Raw genomic sequence first — 16,849 nt, forward strand, 5'->3', positions numbered from 1 at the left:
GTGACCCTCCTCTGGACACACTCTAACAGGTCCATGTTTCTCTATCTTGCTCCTTACACTGACTTAGTATGTGTTACTCATTCCTCTTGAATTAAATATATAAATTTATTAAGTGTACAGGTGTGCTTGCTAAGTAGTTCCATGACTGAAAGGAACGATAGGTCAGGTTAGACACAAATATGCAAGTCAGATACAATTAGCTTAGCTGAAGTCTTATATTTAAGGAAATGCCTTCAGAAAGGGTTGTTTATAGAGAGATGATCTACCTTTATTTACAATTCCACTAAGACTATCAGATCATATGTATGAGTTCAGAGCAATTCTTTGACTTCTGCATCCTGTCTCTAGTATAACTAGATGTAACAAGGTCAGAGGAAAAGCACGATAAGAAACGAAGTTGGGATTTGGACTACTTTATAAGTACACTTAACCAGTCTGTGCAATTCTTGATCTGTGCAATGGGAACGTGTATTTAACTACAGCCAAAATCTGAGAATTAATTGGTTAATGAATTCATAGAATCCTGAGCATGAAAAGTGCACTGTGAATATTTTCCCATAGAAATGTCTCCAATACCTAAAGAGAGAAAGAGGGGGGGGAGGGTGGAAATGAATTCATTGCTTTAAAGAATAGTGATGATTCCATCAAGAACACAGATAATTAAAATCATATTAATAGATTTTTAGGTCTTCGTTTTCCCCTTGAGGCCAGGTGTCCCTATTTTTTTTTTTTTTTTCCCCTTCAAGCAGTGTCCCTGACTCAGTTGTCAAAGACCAAGAAGCAAAATTGCCCATCCAGCTTTGAACTTGATACCTGCGGCTGAGTTACAAGGTTAAATAAATGGGATGGGTTTTTCGTTTTTTTTTTTCTCTTTTCTTTTCTTTTTTTTTTTTTTTTTTAAAGCTGAGCATAACACTTCAAAAAGATTTTTTTTTCCACCCTCCTCCCCCCCACTCCCTCCAATGTATTTTTAGGCTGCTGCACTCCTGTCTATGTCTCTTCCTCAGTCCCAGTTGAAGATTTCAAGGGAGACGAGAGCTCTATTTTGTTTCTCCCTCGTATTGCAGATAGGGGGAGGAGGTGGTTATTAGAGAGAAGCGCGCTCGCTCGCTCTCTCTGTTTCTCTCTCTCTGGCTGATAGCACTTATCTCTCGCTCTCTCTCCTTCTCCTAGGTGATCCATTTCTAGGCAACGTGCTTGCTGGTGCCGGAGCCGCCAGCTCTCTGCATCCCACCAGCAAAGGGAGCTCCGAAAGCAACCTGCAGACCATCATTGCTTTCTTCTGCCGTGCTCCGGGCACTCCTCCTTTCGCTCCTGCTCTGTCCAACCACTACCTCGCGCGACAGAGACCTGCACGCTGGGCTTCATTTGCAAATTTATCTGTTTTTTGCCCTTTTTTTTTTTTTTTTTTTTTTTTGTTTTGTTTTTCTCCAGTTGTGGGAGGCGATTTTTAAGCCGAGGGTGGGGGGAGATCTCTGCATTACTATCCGCATTACCTTGAAGTTCACTTTGTTTTTTGGCCTCCGGGGGGGCTTTTCCTGCAGGAATCCGGCTGCTGGCACCGGGATCGCCTGCCCTCCCGCTTCCCCACTCCTCCTCCCTCCCTGAAGGCGAGCTCCTTGCTGCGGGCTCCCGGGGCTCCTCTGGCCGAGAGGGTTCGTTCGTGTGTGTGTGTGTGTGTGTGTGTGCGTGCGTGCGTGCGCGTGTGCTCGTGTGTATCTGCGTGTCTGCGCGGTGTGGGTTGGAAGTTGCCGTGCAGCCGCCGGGACCGAGCGGCTCTCTGGACCCGGCGGAAGGATGAGGATGGTCTGACCGGCAGAGGCGGCTGCTGCCCGCGGCGGCGCCCGGGCTCGATGGATTTGCTGCCGGCTCTCCCAGCAACTCTGCTGCCTGGGAGTCCTCCGAAGTGACGCGAGCTCTCGCCGAGAGGAGAGGCACCCGGAGCCCCACGCTCGCCCCTTATCCAGCCGCAGCCGTGCGCTTGCCAGCGGGATTTACGTGTTCCTCCGGCACCTCAAACTCTTGGGCTTCCTGCGCCGCGCCATCCTCCGCGGTGCCATCGTTTCGCCGAGAGAGTCTTCTTTACAAAGCCTGGAGCTCCGCCGGAGATGGAAGTTTTCTCCCTCATCCTGGTTGTGTCCGTCTGTTGGACTCGAACCTGGAAAGCGGCGATTGCAGATTCAATCATTCATATCGGTAAGGGGGTGCTGCGTCTTCCGGTGCCGCTGGACACTTTTTCAGCTTTCCTTTACATCCTTCCCCCTCCCCGCAGCCCTCGCTCTCTTTCATCCCTCTCTCGCTGGCTGTGTGTTGTTCGATCCACTCCCGTAATTGCTTCCCGCAAGGATCTCGGGCGTCCTCCTTTCCCCCTAGTGCTGTGAGGGAAGCGTTCTTTTCAGCGGGGTACGTGCGTGCTTTAGACCTTGAGGTTCCGCGCGGCTACCGCTCGGGGATACTTCCTCGCTCTCACCAGCCCCTCACTCTGCCGCCCTCCTGCCCCGGGCCGAGGGCGAACCTTAGATCTTCCCCCTCCCCAACAGCACAGCGGCGAAGCCCCCCCGCCCTTCTCTCCCTCGGCGGAACAGGTGGTTTGGCAACGTGAGCGCTTCCCCTCCGCGGGCGGCCGGCCGCAAGGGCGGGTGGAAGGAGGGCTCCTGCCCCGCTCCCCCTCTTCGACACCCCGGGCGCCTCCCGCGGCCGCGCCGGGAAGGATGCCCGGCTTCCCCGATGCAGGAGGGGGGCGGCTGGCGGTGGGGCGATAGCGATGCTCGACTCCACCCGCACCTTCAGCTGGGGAGGGAATACAGAGCTTCACCCTCCGCTGCTTTCCGGAAGGGTGCCCCTCCGTTGTCCCAGCCTCGGGGAACGTGCGGCCCTCCTCCGGCCGGAGGACGTCCGCAGTGGGCCGTTCCTCCTCCCATCCCCACGCCGGTCTGGGGAGCGGCGGGCACTGCCCCCGCTCCGCGGCCGCTCGCCCATCTGTAGGCTCTGCACGCAGGCGGTTCCGGAGCGCGGACTGGTGGGGGCGACGGTCGCAGCGCTGCCCCGAGGAAGGGGCATCTAGGGGCTTGGGGGGGGTCCCCTGGGCGGTGCCTGCCCGTTGCCGGGGGCGGCTTCATAAACATGTCTGCCGGTGGGGCTCTGTGGGAATGGTGTTTGTAGGGCCCGGCCGGCCAGCCGGAGCTTTCTGTAGGACTACGGTTTCTGCGCTGACCCCTTCCTCCTTCCCTTGCCCAAGCTCTCGAGCGGCCGCTTCCCTGAGGTGCCGCAACTTTATAGGGGTCAGTACTCTTTGCTGAGTGCGGCTGGAGCGGCGAATATCGCACAGGGGAAGCAGCGCTAGGTGCCCTCCTTTTAAAGGGAGAAGGACTTCTTTTAATCATTTCCTTTTCCTAGCTGTAAACTGTCGAAGCGACACTAGGAGACGGTCTGCCTTACAATTTCATACCTGGAGCTTGCAGCAAAGTGGTCACATTTTAGGATTTGGGGTAAATTTTGGCTGAGTAATAGATCGGGAGTTTCTCGGCGATTTCCTGCCCCGATTCCTGGCTGAGAGAGCGCTTGGCTCTGCAGCAGCAACGTGAGAGGCGACAGCTTTTCTGTTTTCACGTTAATGGCATTTTGGTTTGTTTCACTTGTTATATACTGAGGATGCAACACATTTTACCGCTTGTGTATTTTTATAATGCCATTAGTGGTTAGATGCATCAGCGCAGTAAATCCTTGCTGGGAAAAAAAAAAATACCCAAGTAGTTCCTTCTCACACAATTAATTTGTCTTGAGAGACAATTAGTACAGTTGACAAGGGGATTAGCTCCTTTTATAGACTGGTTTATGTTGCCATAAAAATGGCAAATTGATATGGGTTGCACAGAGCTTTAAATCTATTAAAACAAATATATTGCAAAGAAATGACCTGAATGTAGAACTGTGCCAACAGTAAGTGGGCAGACATGCGAATGTTCCAACTTGTACCTGTGTTGAGTTACCTGTGTGTTCTGACCCCTTCTGTCTTCAACTTGTACTGAGTGAACTTAAGTATAAAATATTTAGAGATTAATAATGAACTGCATTTATCCAAATGAGTTATGAAGAAGAGCAGCAGAGGACTCTGTGAACAAATTGCCCACAGAAGGACTCATAAAGACAAGGAAGAAAACAAAATGTTCAGTTCAGGGGAAAAGAGATACTACCAGAGGCAGTACTGATGCCTTAAGGCAACAAACAAAGCAAAAGCGGTATCTTTCCCTAATTCTACAGTATTAGTAAATGCAAGTGGAAAATATTTTTCTATGTATGGGAGGGAGATGCAGTCATAACAGATACCATTCTACCTGTGCATATCATTTCTCTGGTGGCATTGATGGTACTTCTTCAGTGCAGCACACTAACTCTTCCTGGCTGCCTGTGTGTTCTTTGGTATGTTAACAGGAAAGGAATGTTTACTGTATCAAAATATGTAACAACTCAGCTGCTCCCAAGACAATGACAGAAGGCGCTGGAATTAGAAGGCAGGGATTAAAGAATTGGTGACGGTGGTGGGAGGAGAATGGTGCCTGGTACTCACCTATGAGATATGCTTTCTCACATTCCTGTCCACTGAATGATGCTAAGCTGCTACTTTTTACCATTTAGAGCAGGTCTGTGCATGTGTAAATGTGCACACTTAAAAATAAGCATTTTTCTATATCATAATTTGGATGTGGGTAGGGCTGCTCGTAGTCTGTTCTGTTGCCCTGCTGTTACAAATAGAAGCTGGCAGTTGAGAACGACTACGCTGAGCACCGTTGTGAAAACGTTGAAATGAATCGAATCCTCTGCAATTTTCCTCACCTCTCTATGTAAAAGAAAGAGGCAGGGTTACTATGTCAGAGCTGTGCGATTCTGTCTTGTATTGCTTCCCTCAGCCCATGCATTGATTGAGTAATTTCATCAGCCCCACATTACTTGATTGCTTAGAAGTTTCCTAATGATCTGTATGCTGTAGGAAGAATGTGACAGTCGTGAGTGGAATGGCAATGATTTTGTGTTTTATGAGGCTATTCAAAAACTCGCTCTGATTTATGTAGCTGGAAAGCTCCAAAGTCTTTGAGATTAGCCACGCTGCCTAGTATTTTCTTCATACATCAGTCGTCCCACACTCCTCACTCCCTAAACAGGAGTTTAGAACCCTGCTTTAATTAAGCAGGGATTAAGTGGCATTCCTTGTCAACTGCACAATTTGTGTATGCTTTGTGTTTTCTACAGTTGATGGTCTTGTGCTTTTATATTTTGTACTTTGCACTCATTCTCATTTCTTCCCTTGGCATACATATGTAGTACTGCATTTGTATGTGCATATGGCTTATCTACTGTGCATATAGTAACATAAATGCAAACGTGTGTATTAGATGCAGCAAAACCACCTAAGGCAGTGGTTACATACTGCAGGTGCAAAAGTTTTTGCTGAAAAAAAATCCACTAAAGTATTTTTCTAGATTAATTCAATGCAGCACTGCACAGCAGTAGTTCAGATACCCTGATTGTTACGAGTTGTTTCTTTACATTCATCAGTGGCTTCAGCCGTGGACACTTAGCTGTGTACTATTCCTAGCTTTTTTATTTCCCATGTTAAGATCAAGCATATACGTATATGTTAGTATACATATTTACATAGTATTTAATATGTATATGTATTACATGCACTTTTCCTTTTTTTTTTTTTTTTTTTTTTTTCAGGAGAAAAAAATAAGTCTGCTCTTCCCTTCCCTTCAGATTGTAGAGTTTGTGGGCCAGGAGAGCAACATTTCTTGTGTTAGCAAACTCTAAGCATTGCTGAGTTCTGAGCTGCTTCATGCTCTTAAGCTCTTCTGTACCATAGTACAGAAGTACCAGTAATATCAGGGCATTTGCAACACGGGGCTTAATACTTGTTGAGGCGGTAGTGGCATTGCAATAAGGAAAAAAAAAAAAAAAAAAAAAAAAAAAGTGTGTTTGTAAGAGAAAGGTAGTTGTTTTGCCTGGTGGTATTCACATCTATGTTTTGTCTTGTTAGCTGTTGTAGTACAGTGCACTTGGCTTGTTTTGCTCTTTGCACTGGTAGTAGGAATTTAATTTGATCTGCTGTTGGTAAAGCCTTGTTGGAAGATGTACGCTATATGTCACTATTCTTGCATATTTTTTGTAAAGCTCAGGACAAGCAAATAAAACAGATTTATTGAAAAAATAAATTCTAAATCTGTAGGTGCCTGTAGTGCCTGCAATACCTACAGATGAGCTTTCATTTCTCTGTTTTTCCTGCTGTATAATGTACCAAGGTTACTTGCTTACTTTAAACCTACCTGCAGCCAAGGACCCTAAGTACAGTGTGCTGTGGCTTAGCAGCCAGTAGAGTTTGTTAGCAGCTATATTCTGTGACAAACTCAGTGTTTCTATCTATATGCACTGTTTCTTAAACTCTCACTCAGAGCTTAAATTTCCACTAGTACTTCAGTCCCTGTAATGTGTTTTAGTGCCAGCTACTCTGCTGCTACAGAGGGATAATTTTCCATTCTTTGGACTATGGCTTGCTGTCCTCCACAGGTCTGTTTGCCGTTAGGTGTCACTGCTTTCTAGAGTGTTCCTTAGTGATCATCAGGGCCTGATCCAGAGTCTATCATGTTCCAGGTGATTAGTTTTGTCACTTCAGAAGATTTTTAACTGATCCTGTGGATTGCTGACTATGGCAGGCGGCTCCCTTTTATGTTCTTAAATAACTCTTACCATTATTTCAACTTCTTTGTCCTTACATAAAGACTGAGGGGAAAAAAAAAAACAAAACAGCCATCCAGTTTCAAGTGACTTCCTAACAAATGCTTGACATAGCAATCACTGTGGCTGCTGCTGCTGTGTGCTTTCAGATGACTACTTATGGATGCACAGAGCCTTTATTCTCACAGTGCCATCTTTGGAAAAACACACTGGAGAAAAATCTTTTAAGACTGTGACTACATAAACCTACCAACTAAGGTTCATTTAACTTAATGAACAAAGGCATTAAGTATGGTTCTTTTCCACTCCCAGGCCCTGTAAAACAAGTGGTATTGGCAGGAGATGACTTTTGTAAGCCATTAGGTTACTCCCTAGATATAGACTTGAACTTACATCATTTTCTTCCATTTGATATATAGCTATCTATAATCTGCCATGACAGTCTGTTTTTTGCTGAAATTTATTGGAGGCTTTTGCCTTTTGAGGTTTCTATTTTTACTCTTTGTCACTGCTGCTCAGTTGCTTGATCTTATTTCAGCAGGCTAGCAATGGTTTTAAAAATGATTTGTACAAAAGAGTAGTTGTACAGGGCTATCAATTTCTAATTAATTTTCCTAATTAACTGAATTACGTATTAAAGCATGGCAAAACTCTCGTTATCTGCCTACCCTCCAAATATACTTTGTGTTTTATGCCTTCAATGTTCATAAAACTTAGTGAACATAGCTTACTGCTGTTGCTCTTTGGACTCGAGTGATCAATAGAAAGAGGAAACAATATTTATAAGATGGTCTGTATTTTGAGCAAATATCAGAAAATAATAAAACTTTGAAATAATGTTCTGTAAAAATATATTACAGGACAGGATAGCCTGTTTTATGGAATATTGACTTCGGATGGCATGCTGGTGAGGCAAATCAGGATATCTGTCTGCATCTACAAAGTCAAATGTCACCTTCATTTTTTATTTTTTCTTTTTAATTAACTTGAAATCTAGGAGGAAAAAATAAAAAAAAAATTATCCACACTGGTGAAATTGGAAGAAAACTTCGATTTTAGAGGCATATTTGCTGAAGCCTGGGCAGCTCCACACCTCTGCAACCCATAGATGCTATAGTGAGGTCGTGCCTTCCCTCACGCTGATACCCATCTCTGACAGCCCAACATATTCTCATTTATTTGTGCTACCTATGAGTGCCAAGAAGTGAGTGTGGAAATCACAGCTCAGCACTAAAGCATGACACTCAGTTGGCCAGCAATCCTATTGTAACAGCTGGAAACTGGGCATGAAAACTGAAGTTTCTCTGGAGCATTTTGTACCCTAGCTGACTGGCTGTCTAGCAGCTAGCTTCCTGCTGGGCTTGTGAGGGTACAAGTGCTATCTATTTCCTTTTGTGATATTATTCTGTCTTCCTATACTGTGAATGTTAAATATTTGGTACCACTTTCCTGTTAAGTGAAGAGGTTGGCATGAAACTGGCCTTCTTCTAGAGCTGTAGAAAATGTTATATGAAGCTCTGGACTGTGTCTTCCTGTGCAAAGCCCAGTTTCTGCCCCAAAACTTATAGTCTTGGACAAAGCAAAATGCCCCTTCACTCCTAGTAGGCTCCTGGAGAAGATGCAATACTGATCTACAGGAACGTGATACTTGGTACTGAGTACGTGCTAAATGCGTGCTAAGTGTGGCACTAGTTAAACCATCTTCAACACCAGATAATGAAGGCATGGTTGAAACCTCCAGAGCCCAGGTCTTGCCTGGCTTATTCATTTGAAGCAGCTCAGAGAAGAGAAAGAGCTGTTCTCTCTGATGCAGATTTTTAGTGATATGTACTTGACATAGAGGTAGTAATTTAAACACCGACTATGATAGAATTAATTAGTGGAAGGATGTGTGAGAAAAGGCTGTCTTTCCTGTGTTATGTTTTATGTCCGTCATTATCTTCCCACGAGTGTCAGAAGGACTCTTTCCTCTGTTATTCTTCGTTATAGGTATCAGGCTTTGTTTTCTGGATATTGTTTACCAAATGATTATGTGAGAGATGGAAGACCAAGGGAGAGATTTTCTTGTGCCTCCAGCCGCTATAATTAATAATGGTTAATGTGAGAGTTATTACTGATCTGTATAACATGGAGGACACTGACTGAATTGAAGGTTAGCAGATGAAATGTACTGGCATTTGGATGGCGGTTGTGAAACTTGGCAAAGGAGAGGGCTTGGAATTGCGTGGTGTAATTCTGCAAGGTTCAAAATTTACATCCTGGTTTCAGTGATAATACACTTAATTCAGCAAAGGCAGTGTTTGGTATTCTGTATTATACCGCAGTGTACTTCAGCTGGAGAGTCTTGTTCCTGCTTTGATTTGGGTAATTACATCAGCTCAAGGAAGGCATATTCTATGAGCTCTAAGTGTTGCACTAAAAAAAAAAAAAAAAGAAGACAATAAAAATTTATACTTGTTTAATGAGAAAGGATAAAATAGTTACTAGAATATTTTTGGACAGTATTCAACTTACTGTGGAAGACTTGGTGCAGAGATGAATACTGTATTTTTTTGGTCAGTTTTTTGTAATCTGATGGATATCCCATTTATATGTGCAGGGTTAGATTTAAAGTAGGTTCCCATTGCATATATTAGTTTTGAAATGACGTGGAAGTAGGGTGGAAAAAAAGATGAAAGGGAAAAGTTTCCTGAAAGTTATGCTGGGTATATGACAAGATATGCTCAGGAGGAAATAGAAAAGGAAGCTGAGTAAAAATGCAAGAAGCAGAAGAAAATAAGATATCAAAGGCAAGAGACGCTAGTTCTCTGTTTCTGTTTTTCCAGGAGCTGTGTAATATTCCTATAAGTGCTATACTAAGTGGAAAAGTTCTGAACCAGAAAGGGGTAAATGTGAAGACATAGAATTTAAATGAAGAATTATATGTGTATTTTAACCTATTAGATAACACTCTGTGCTGAAATGCTAATTATTCCTAATTGTTATATTTGCTTTACCCATGAATAAAATATCACATAGCTAATAAAATATGCAGTGAAAATCGCTATAAAATTCCTCTCAGAGCCTTTCATGCAAATTTAAAGGATTTAATCTCTTATTTCTTCATTGCTTTTTAAATCATTAACTTTCTATAATCAGTTGGATTGCTAAGGCCAATATCCAGTGAACCTAACAATAATTGCTTGTTTTGCAGAACAATTTTTTTTTGTTAGTCCGACCGTATCCTTCTCAGAGGTTTAAATCAAGTTGGTGATTTCATTATAATAATTCACTTGCAATAAATCAAAATCAAGTAGCACCATTCTGGTGCTGGGGAAAGTAGCTCTGGATGAGAGCTGCAGAGAGAGCAGAGGATGACACATCAGCAGACCTGAATATTGGCCTGGATTTGCTGTGCCTCATTTTTCTTTTACACAGATATAATAATGCACACTTCTGCACATTCATGTTAAATAGAGGAATGAGAGTGTTCACCAGGCAGGCTTTCCTGCTCTGCCACTCCAGTTCTCAAATGCTGTGCTCAGGATCCAGGTTTGATGACATAAGGTAACTTGATTTGTCTTTTAAGTGCTTAGTCTGGCTGTAAAGCTTTGCCTCCTGAGCCACTGAGGTTTTTTGAAGATTACAGAAACATAGAATCATAGAATGGCTTGGGTTGGACCTCAAGGATCTTCAGGTTCCAACCCCGCTACCACAGGCAAGGTTGCCAGCCGCTAGCTCAAGTACTAGATCAGGTTGCCCAGGGCCCCATCCAACCTGGCCTTTAACACCTTCAGGTAAAGGGCTTCCACATCTTCTCTGGGCAGCCTGTTCCAGCACCATACCACTCTTTCAGTGGAAAAGATGCCAGTTGTCTTTTTCAGGTGAGAAGATACTATTGCAGAGTTTCGTACTGAAATCAGTACTGAAAGTTACCTGGCAGTACAGCCTGGACTGAAATTGCACAGCAGAGAGATCTGCGGGCAAAACTATTAAGCAAGGACATTTGTTGCTGCATGCTCTTTGTCTTGTTTCCTGCTTTAGAGTGCTCACCCTAAATGTTTGAGAATATTTTAAAGCCATTTTATTTACTGGGTAGTTGTTAAAGGGAAAAGGAAGGCAGAAAAGATCCATTTCTCACTCAGCAAAGCCAGTTTAGGCTAGTACGGTATGGGCTGTGTTAAATGGCAAGAAAAAGGCACTTGTACCAGCCATATTGAAACATGTAGTCTTTTCTCTTTTGCTATTTTTATTCATTTATTTCTCATATCTCATGCTCGTGGCAGGCGGATGTGACAGTAGCTGTATTGTGTATTCTTAAATACATAGGTTACACTGAAAGTAATGCCTCCTATTTATTTCCGTGGAAAAAACAACAGATACAAAGAGCACAAGAACACTATTTGATAGAGCAGATTATCAGCTACAAAACATTGTTTTTTGATGCAGTCACCACCACTAACTGCATTTTCATCAGTGATGAATGAGAACCTGCATGCTGTGCTTATAAAAATATGCACCAGCAGAGGTAACCCACTCACCATTGCTGAAACATATTATCCATTGTCTCAGTATGCTCACAATCACTGTTTTTGATTTCCATAAATGTTCAACAAGCATTGATGAATGTCTGTGAGTGCAGTTTTTTCTGCATGGAGGAATTCAGTGACACACCTTTGCTTCATATGCACTTCCGAGTCAGACACCATTTTGTCAGACTGCCCCTGTGCTGCCATCTGTTATACACGAACGACATGTAATGGAACATTTGTAGAAAGACTTAATCTCTACTGCCATACCTCCAATAGCCATCTATGTAGTTGAAGGCCAACATAATAAATTAGGAGGCATAGCTTTTGGAGGCGGCTTCCTGTATTTTTTTTTTCTTCTCTTCAAGCAAATGAAGTTAAATATGCCATAACAAATATCAGTTATTTGGACAGACAAATCTGCTTTTTCTTACTCTGAATTCCACTGATTTGATCTCTTTTGAGACATACAGTCCCCCACTATTCAGTCCTATTTCAACTCTCCCCTTTGTGGCCCTGTAGAAGCAAACACTACTGCACTTTATTCACCAAAGCTCTTCCTGTAAGTATTTTTTAAACATACGCTTTAGGTGCCATCTCCGCTCTATGGCTTTATAACTAGCAATGGGGAATGTATTCATGTGTGTATATACAATGTTTAAATAAGTGCTTTTTCAGTAAGCAGAGGAATTATTCTTTAATTTAGGATGAAATTAGTTTCTATCTTATAAGTGACAATGCAGAGATTAGGGAGGTTTTTCACTTGAAGGCAGGAAGTTGTAACATGAATATAAATCATGCAGTGGCACCCCACTGTGTGAGAAGCTGTACAAATGTGGAACAGAAAGTTTGTCTGTCAAAAGATTTCAAGATGTACTGAAAGAGGAGGCTTGGATCTCTGCAAGCCAGACAGCTCCTACACCAGGAAACAAAGTTGCAAATCTTTTGGTGTGTTTTGAGAGACAAATTCTTTCATTCGTGCTTGTGAATGATCACCATGTGTACACAGGAGTGAAAGTACATCAATATGTCTTCAGGGATGTACTGACAGGACAGGTACGGTGTGGCTGATGGCAGTACTTCCCTGGTTTGTCACACAGGGTAACAAAGGTTACAGTAGTGTGAGTTAAGATAATTGACAGGAAATAGGGGCTAGCAATGCTTGTGTAATCACTACCTACAATGCTTGATTCCCAGTGAAACTGGTTACATTGGCAAAATAAAACAGTCATTATCTTATCAACTGCCAGCATTTTACTCTGGTTTTCAGTAACCAGAGTAACCAGAGTAACCAGTAACTATTTCGTACTTCCTGCACATTTTTGTTTGTATGAATATTTCACAGCACAATTTTAGAAAACGTCTAGGTAGAAGGAAAGTCCCTTCGGGGGAAGGTGGAAAAATATGCTGCAAAATACTCTAGTCTGTTTAAAAGAGCAATTTAAATAAAATCAATGGTCTGAGAGAATCTACATCCTCATTAGTTAGCCACATGAAATTTCTAGAAGCAATCTACATAAGTAATTCTGTGACTCCTTGGAGTAACTCTCCTGTGACAGAATTGTATTGCAGTACAACCTGCAGATGGGTGAGAAACACATATCATCTTGGAAACGGTCTCTTACTTTTGCTTGTAATGGGAAAACAAACAAACAAACTCCTGCAACCTGTTTGAAATATCAGCTACTTAAAACAAAATGGCTGAGGGGAGTGGGTAAGTATCATGTATGAGCTGGGAAGGAACAGTAAGCGGCCCTGATTGTTGCCATCATGGTGATTGATGTCTTAGGGACACCACAGCCATGCCTGCCTTCAAGGAGAGGAGGATTTTGCAAGTAAAAGACAGAATCAATCTTCAGGAACCAAAGCTTTCTTGTGATTTTTCTCTGCAGCAGGTAGTCTCTGGGAACAGGGGTAACGTGGGTGATTTTGGTGATGCCTTCTCTGAGGGACCATTGGAAGGGGATGGAGTGGTTAGTAGTAGTGACAGCTGGTTGAGCAGTGAAGGAGTGCAGGATCAATTTGGAGCCCCAGCAACACACTAGGATAATTTTAAGAGGGTGACAGGTAATGTGACCTTGTTTGGAAACCAAGCTTGAAAAATTAGAGACAGAGTATATAAAGGAGGTGTATGCGCATACATATAAGGAAAGTTGGGAAATCCAGAGGTGTGAAGCACTAGGCTGGCCCAAATATTACTGAGAAGACAAATAATATAATATAATATTGTATAATGTAATACAAATAATGGGTTGAGAACAATATATGTGGAAGATAATACAGAATTTAAGGGAAACTAAATTATAGATTAGGATGTGTGATTGTTTCTTTGTGTCCAGCCTCCATTATTTCACTGTAAAGTATTTGATATGTGTGGTACAATCTTTATTTTTTTTTTTCTTTAGCTGATAATTGCACCTGGTTAATTTACAGAAAAATTAGATCAATTTTATCTTCATATTATCTCGTACTATTGTACACAGATACAAACAACAAGTGCTGAAGTGCAATCTTCCTCCTCAGCTCCCAGGATAATTCTGGGCGTATTGTACCTTCCTGTGCCTTGGCATTATCCCTCTGATTAAATAATCTTCCCCTGTGCAGCAGTTTTTTCCTGCTCCGTACTGTGCCTGCAGGAAAGCTCAGCTTTTGTGGCTGGTGAGTGGGAGGAAGGGATGCGCACAGCCACAGCTTCTGCTCCATTGGCTTTTGACCTAATTTAGGAAGGAAGGAAAAGGAAAATAATGCATCATGCTTCTGGATTCAAAGCCTGTGGTGTCTTTCAAGGAGAGAGAGAGAGTACTAGCTTTCTTCTTCTTGAATAGCTGCATAGTTTGCCTTAAAATTTAGCTATCTAATCAGTGAAGGTCCAGAGTGGTGAGCAGATCTGCTTCCATGTTTATCTGGTAGCATGTCTTCCTTTGGGCTGTTGAGGCCAAAGCCTGGTTTTCTTTCAATATCAGTCTTGATTAGCCCAGCTACAAAGAAACTAAGAGACAGCCACTGACCTGCATTTCCTTTAAACGAGGCACAGCGAGACTTGGGGATAATAGGTTTTTAGATGTATTTCTGTTTGAGATCAATGATCTCTGATAACAGTACTGAGTGATGTATGGAGCAAGGAGGTAAATACCTCCTTGGGGAAAGGTAAATAATGATAGTACTTAGAAATTGTTATTGCTGAAAATAATCTTCTGCAGGATTTAGGAGTAAAAAATGCTGTTCATTAAAGTACTGTGGTGGTGTTTTTTTTAAGCTTTTTTTTTTTTTTTTTAAAGAGATATAATTTTTCTCCATTTTTTGTAAGACTGCCAAATGTCCCTGAAGCCAGAATTAATCGGGGCTTTGTGTTGTATCAAGTAAGGACTGTAAGTGTGTTCAGGAAATACAATGTTTATAGACTTCTACCTAAAACACGAAAGGGAGAGAGAGGCTAACTTTATATATAAGTAAACAAGATCCTTGCATCATTTTGCAGCAATAGCTTGGAGTAACAAAGGGAATACTGAAATTGTTGGTGTCTGTGCTTTGGAAGTGTTAAAATCATTGCAGTAGTCCCCATTCCTTCATTCTGCTAAATCCTCCTTTTAAAACAAGTACAAATTCTTTTCTTTTCCTTCCACATTGAGGAATCTTGCACTGAATAAGCAAATATTTGCTACTTATGAATAAACAGTGTTTGATTTTTGAGGCTACTTCAGAAGTAAACACCATGGAGGAGTATTTTGTTGTGTTTGTCATGGTTTTAGCAATTCAAGAGATGTTGTCAGTTGTGATTAAGTTCATAAGTTCCCCTGCACCGATTTGTATTCTAATATATGTTATCATTTTTAATACTACTCTTTCAAAAACTGCTTCACATGATGGTAAGAAGTAAGTGGACAGCAGCAGCTATAGCGGCAGCTATAGCTGTATGCTTTGAAATGACTCTTTTATTGGGGGGTTTGAGAAGTATGTCTTGGAGCTGTAGCATTAAAATTCTAAAGTGTTAACTTATATGTAATAATGATGTGACAAAGTGCTACTACCATCTGTTAGTGAGGATCAGTACTACTTGAAAATCTCCATATTTCCCAGGAAGAGCAGAGGAGTCGCGGTGTGAAGAAAGTCTAACTAACTCTAAATTAGTATTTAGTTCAAGGAGCTACAAACTCTTTGTGGGAACCACTGCCTACTGATATTTTTAGTAACACACTCAGCTCACATAAAGGAGTAATTATTTGTAGTATATGAAAATAGTGATGCCTGTTTCTATTGCAGCAGAATCCCTTCTAATTACAACCACTTCTCATTCACATCAGTAACAATTCAGTGGTAACTACACATACAGTTTGTATAGTGAAATAAAAAGGGAGTGTGCTCACCATGTGTACTTAAAAAGATTCATTGATGAGCCATTCCTTGTCATTTAGCTCTCATGGACTGAGAAACAGTTGTTTGCTTAGTATTCCTATGGGGTTTTGAACACCACTTAACCACTCAGGCTGTTCTGTACATGTCAGTCTACACTTAGAAAGTGATCTGTGGTTGAAAATGTTCTCAGTAACAGAATATCTCCATTCCCAGACTTCTCTCAACTGAACATGCAGAAATAATTTAACTTCTAATAAGACCAGTTTTGAAGCTGTTCCGAAAGTCAGTGTAACTTATTGGTATCTGTTAGAAAATGATTTGTGCAACAGTATTAAGGCTGCTTTACTCATATTAATAAGGGGCTAAATCTTACTTGATATTTAAAGATGTGAATAAGAAGAAAAATCTAGTAATGACAGACTGTGTTTAGTTGTTTTATATCCTAGTTCAGTTCAGCGAATATACACCTGTCTGTGGGTGCAATGGCTATGTGGTCCACTTAGTAAAAACATGCTAAGACCGGCTTCTCTAGATAACATATCAGCTGTTGCCCTTTTTGCTTTTTATTTATTATTTTTCCTTGCAGAAGTACAACTAAAACTTTCTGCTTTTTTTAAGAATCAGAGCTCTTTCTCTTATTACTTTAGGTGTAAAGATCTCAAGCAATTCCAGTCTGCCCCCAGTAACTCACATTGCTTTCCCAGGTTTTCACATGAAAGGATTAATCACCTATGAAGCTTCTTGCCTAAGCTGCTATAGAGCCAAGCTAAGTGAAAGATTTCTTAGCTGTCTGTGGCTCAATCCAAGCAATCATTGTATTGTACTATCACTGAGAGTTATTTTACTTTATTCCATTTGAGAGAGAGGATACAGAGAGGCACCTTCCATTGTGATAGAAAATGTTTACCTGAGGCACAGTGAATGGAACTTTGTCATATTTTAAGGGCATTTTTGTTGATTTTTGTTTGCTTTTTTCTTCTTCTTCTTTTTTTTTTTTTTTGTTTGTTGTTGTTTACCCTGGAAGGCTTTTGTTTCATTTCTTATCTGATTTATAAATGAAAAAGCAAGAAAAGATGTATTTTTCTACTCATTTTAGTAGAGAATAGACTGATGAAATAGAAGTGGCCAGCTCACAATCACCAGCCGGAAAACTTGCCTCTGCAATGGAGCTTCATGCTTACTGGGTGCTGGGTAACCTGTATCGTGACTACCATGGAGCTGTTTCTCGTAACTAACCTAGTTCATAGCTTTGTATCAGA

The 16,849-nt window shown here is 41.8% G+C and overlaps 1 protein-coding gene across 3 annotated transcripts in view; it reads left to right on the top strand.

The window, feature by feature from the left end:
* The first annotated feature begins 867 nt into the window (after positions 1 to 867).
* Positions 868 to 16,849, top strand: part of GRID2 (glutamate ionotropic receptor delta type subunit 2) — a 690,924-nt gene continuing 674,942 nt past the window's right edge. Inside the window, exon 1 of one of the 3 annotated variants that reach the window (XM_085222277.1) lies at positions 868 to 2,196. In XM_085222277.1, coding sequence (XP_085078403.1) covers positions 2,109 to 2,196 — 88 coding nt within the window. In that variant the 5' untranslated portion in view covers positions 868 to 2,108. The remainder of the gene's footprint in view (positions 2,197 to 16,849) is intronic. The other 2 variants (XR_014882859.1, XM_085222276.1) reach the window with 2 other exon arrangements.

Source organism: Meleagris gallopavo, chromosome 4, assembly GCF_905368555.1.
Source record: "Meleagris gallopavo chromosome 4, MGAL_WU_HG_1.1, whole genome shotgun sequence".
In the NCBI taxonomy this organism is placed as follows: Eukaryota; Metazoa; Chordata; class Aves; order Galliformes; family Phasianidae; genus Meleagris; species Meleagris gallopavo.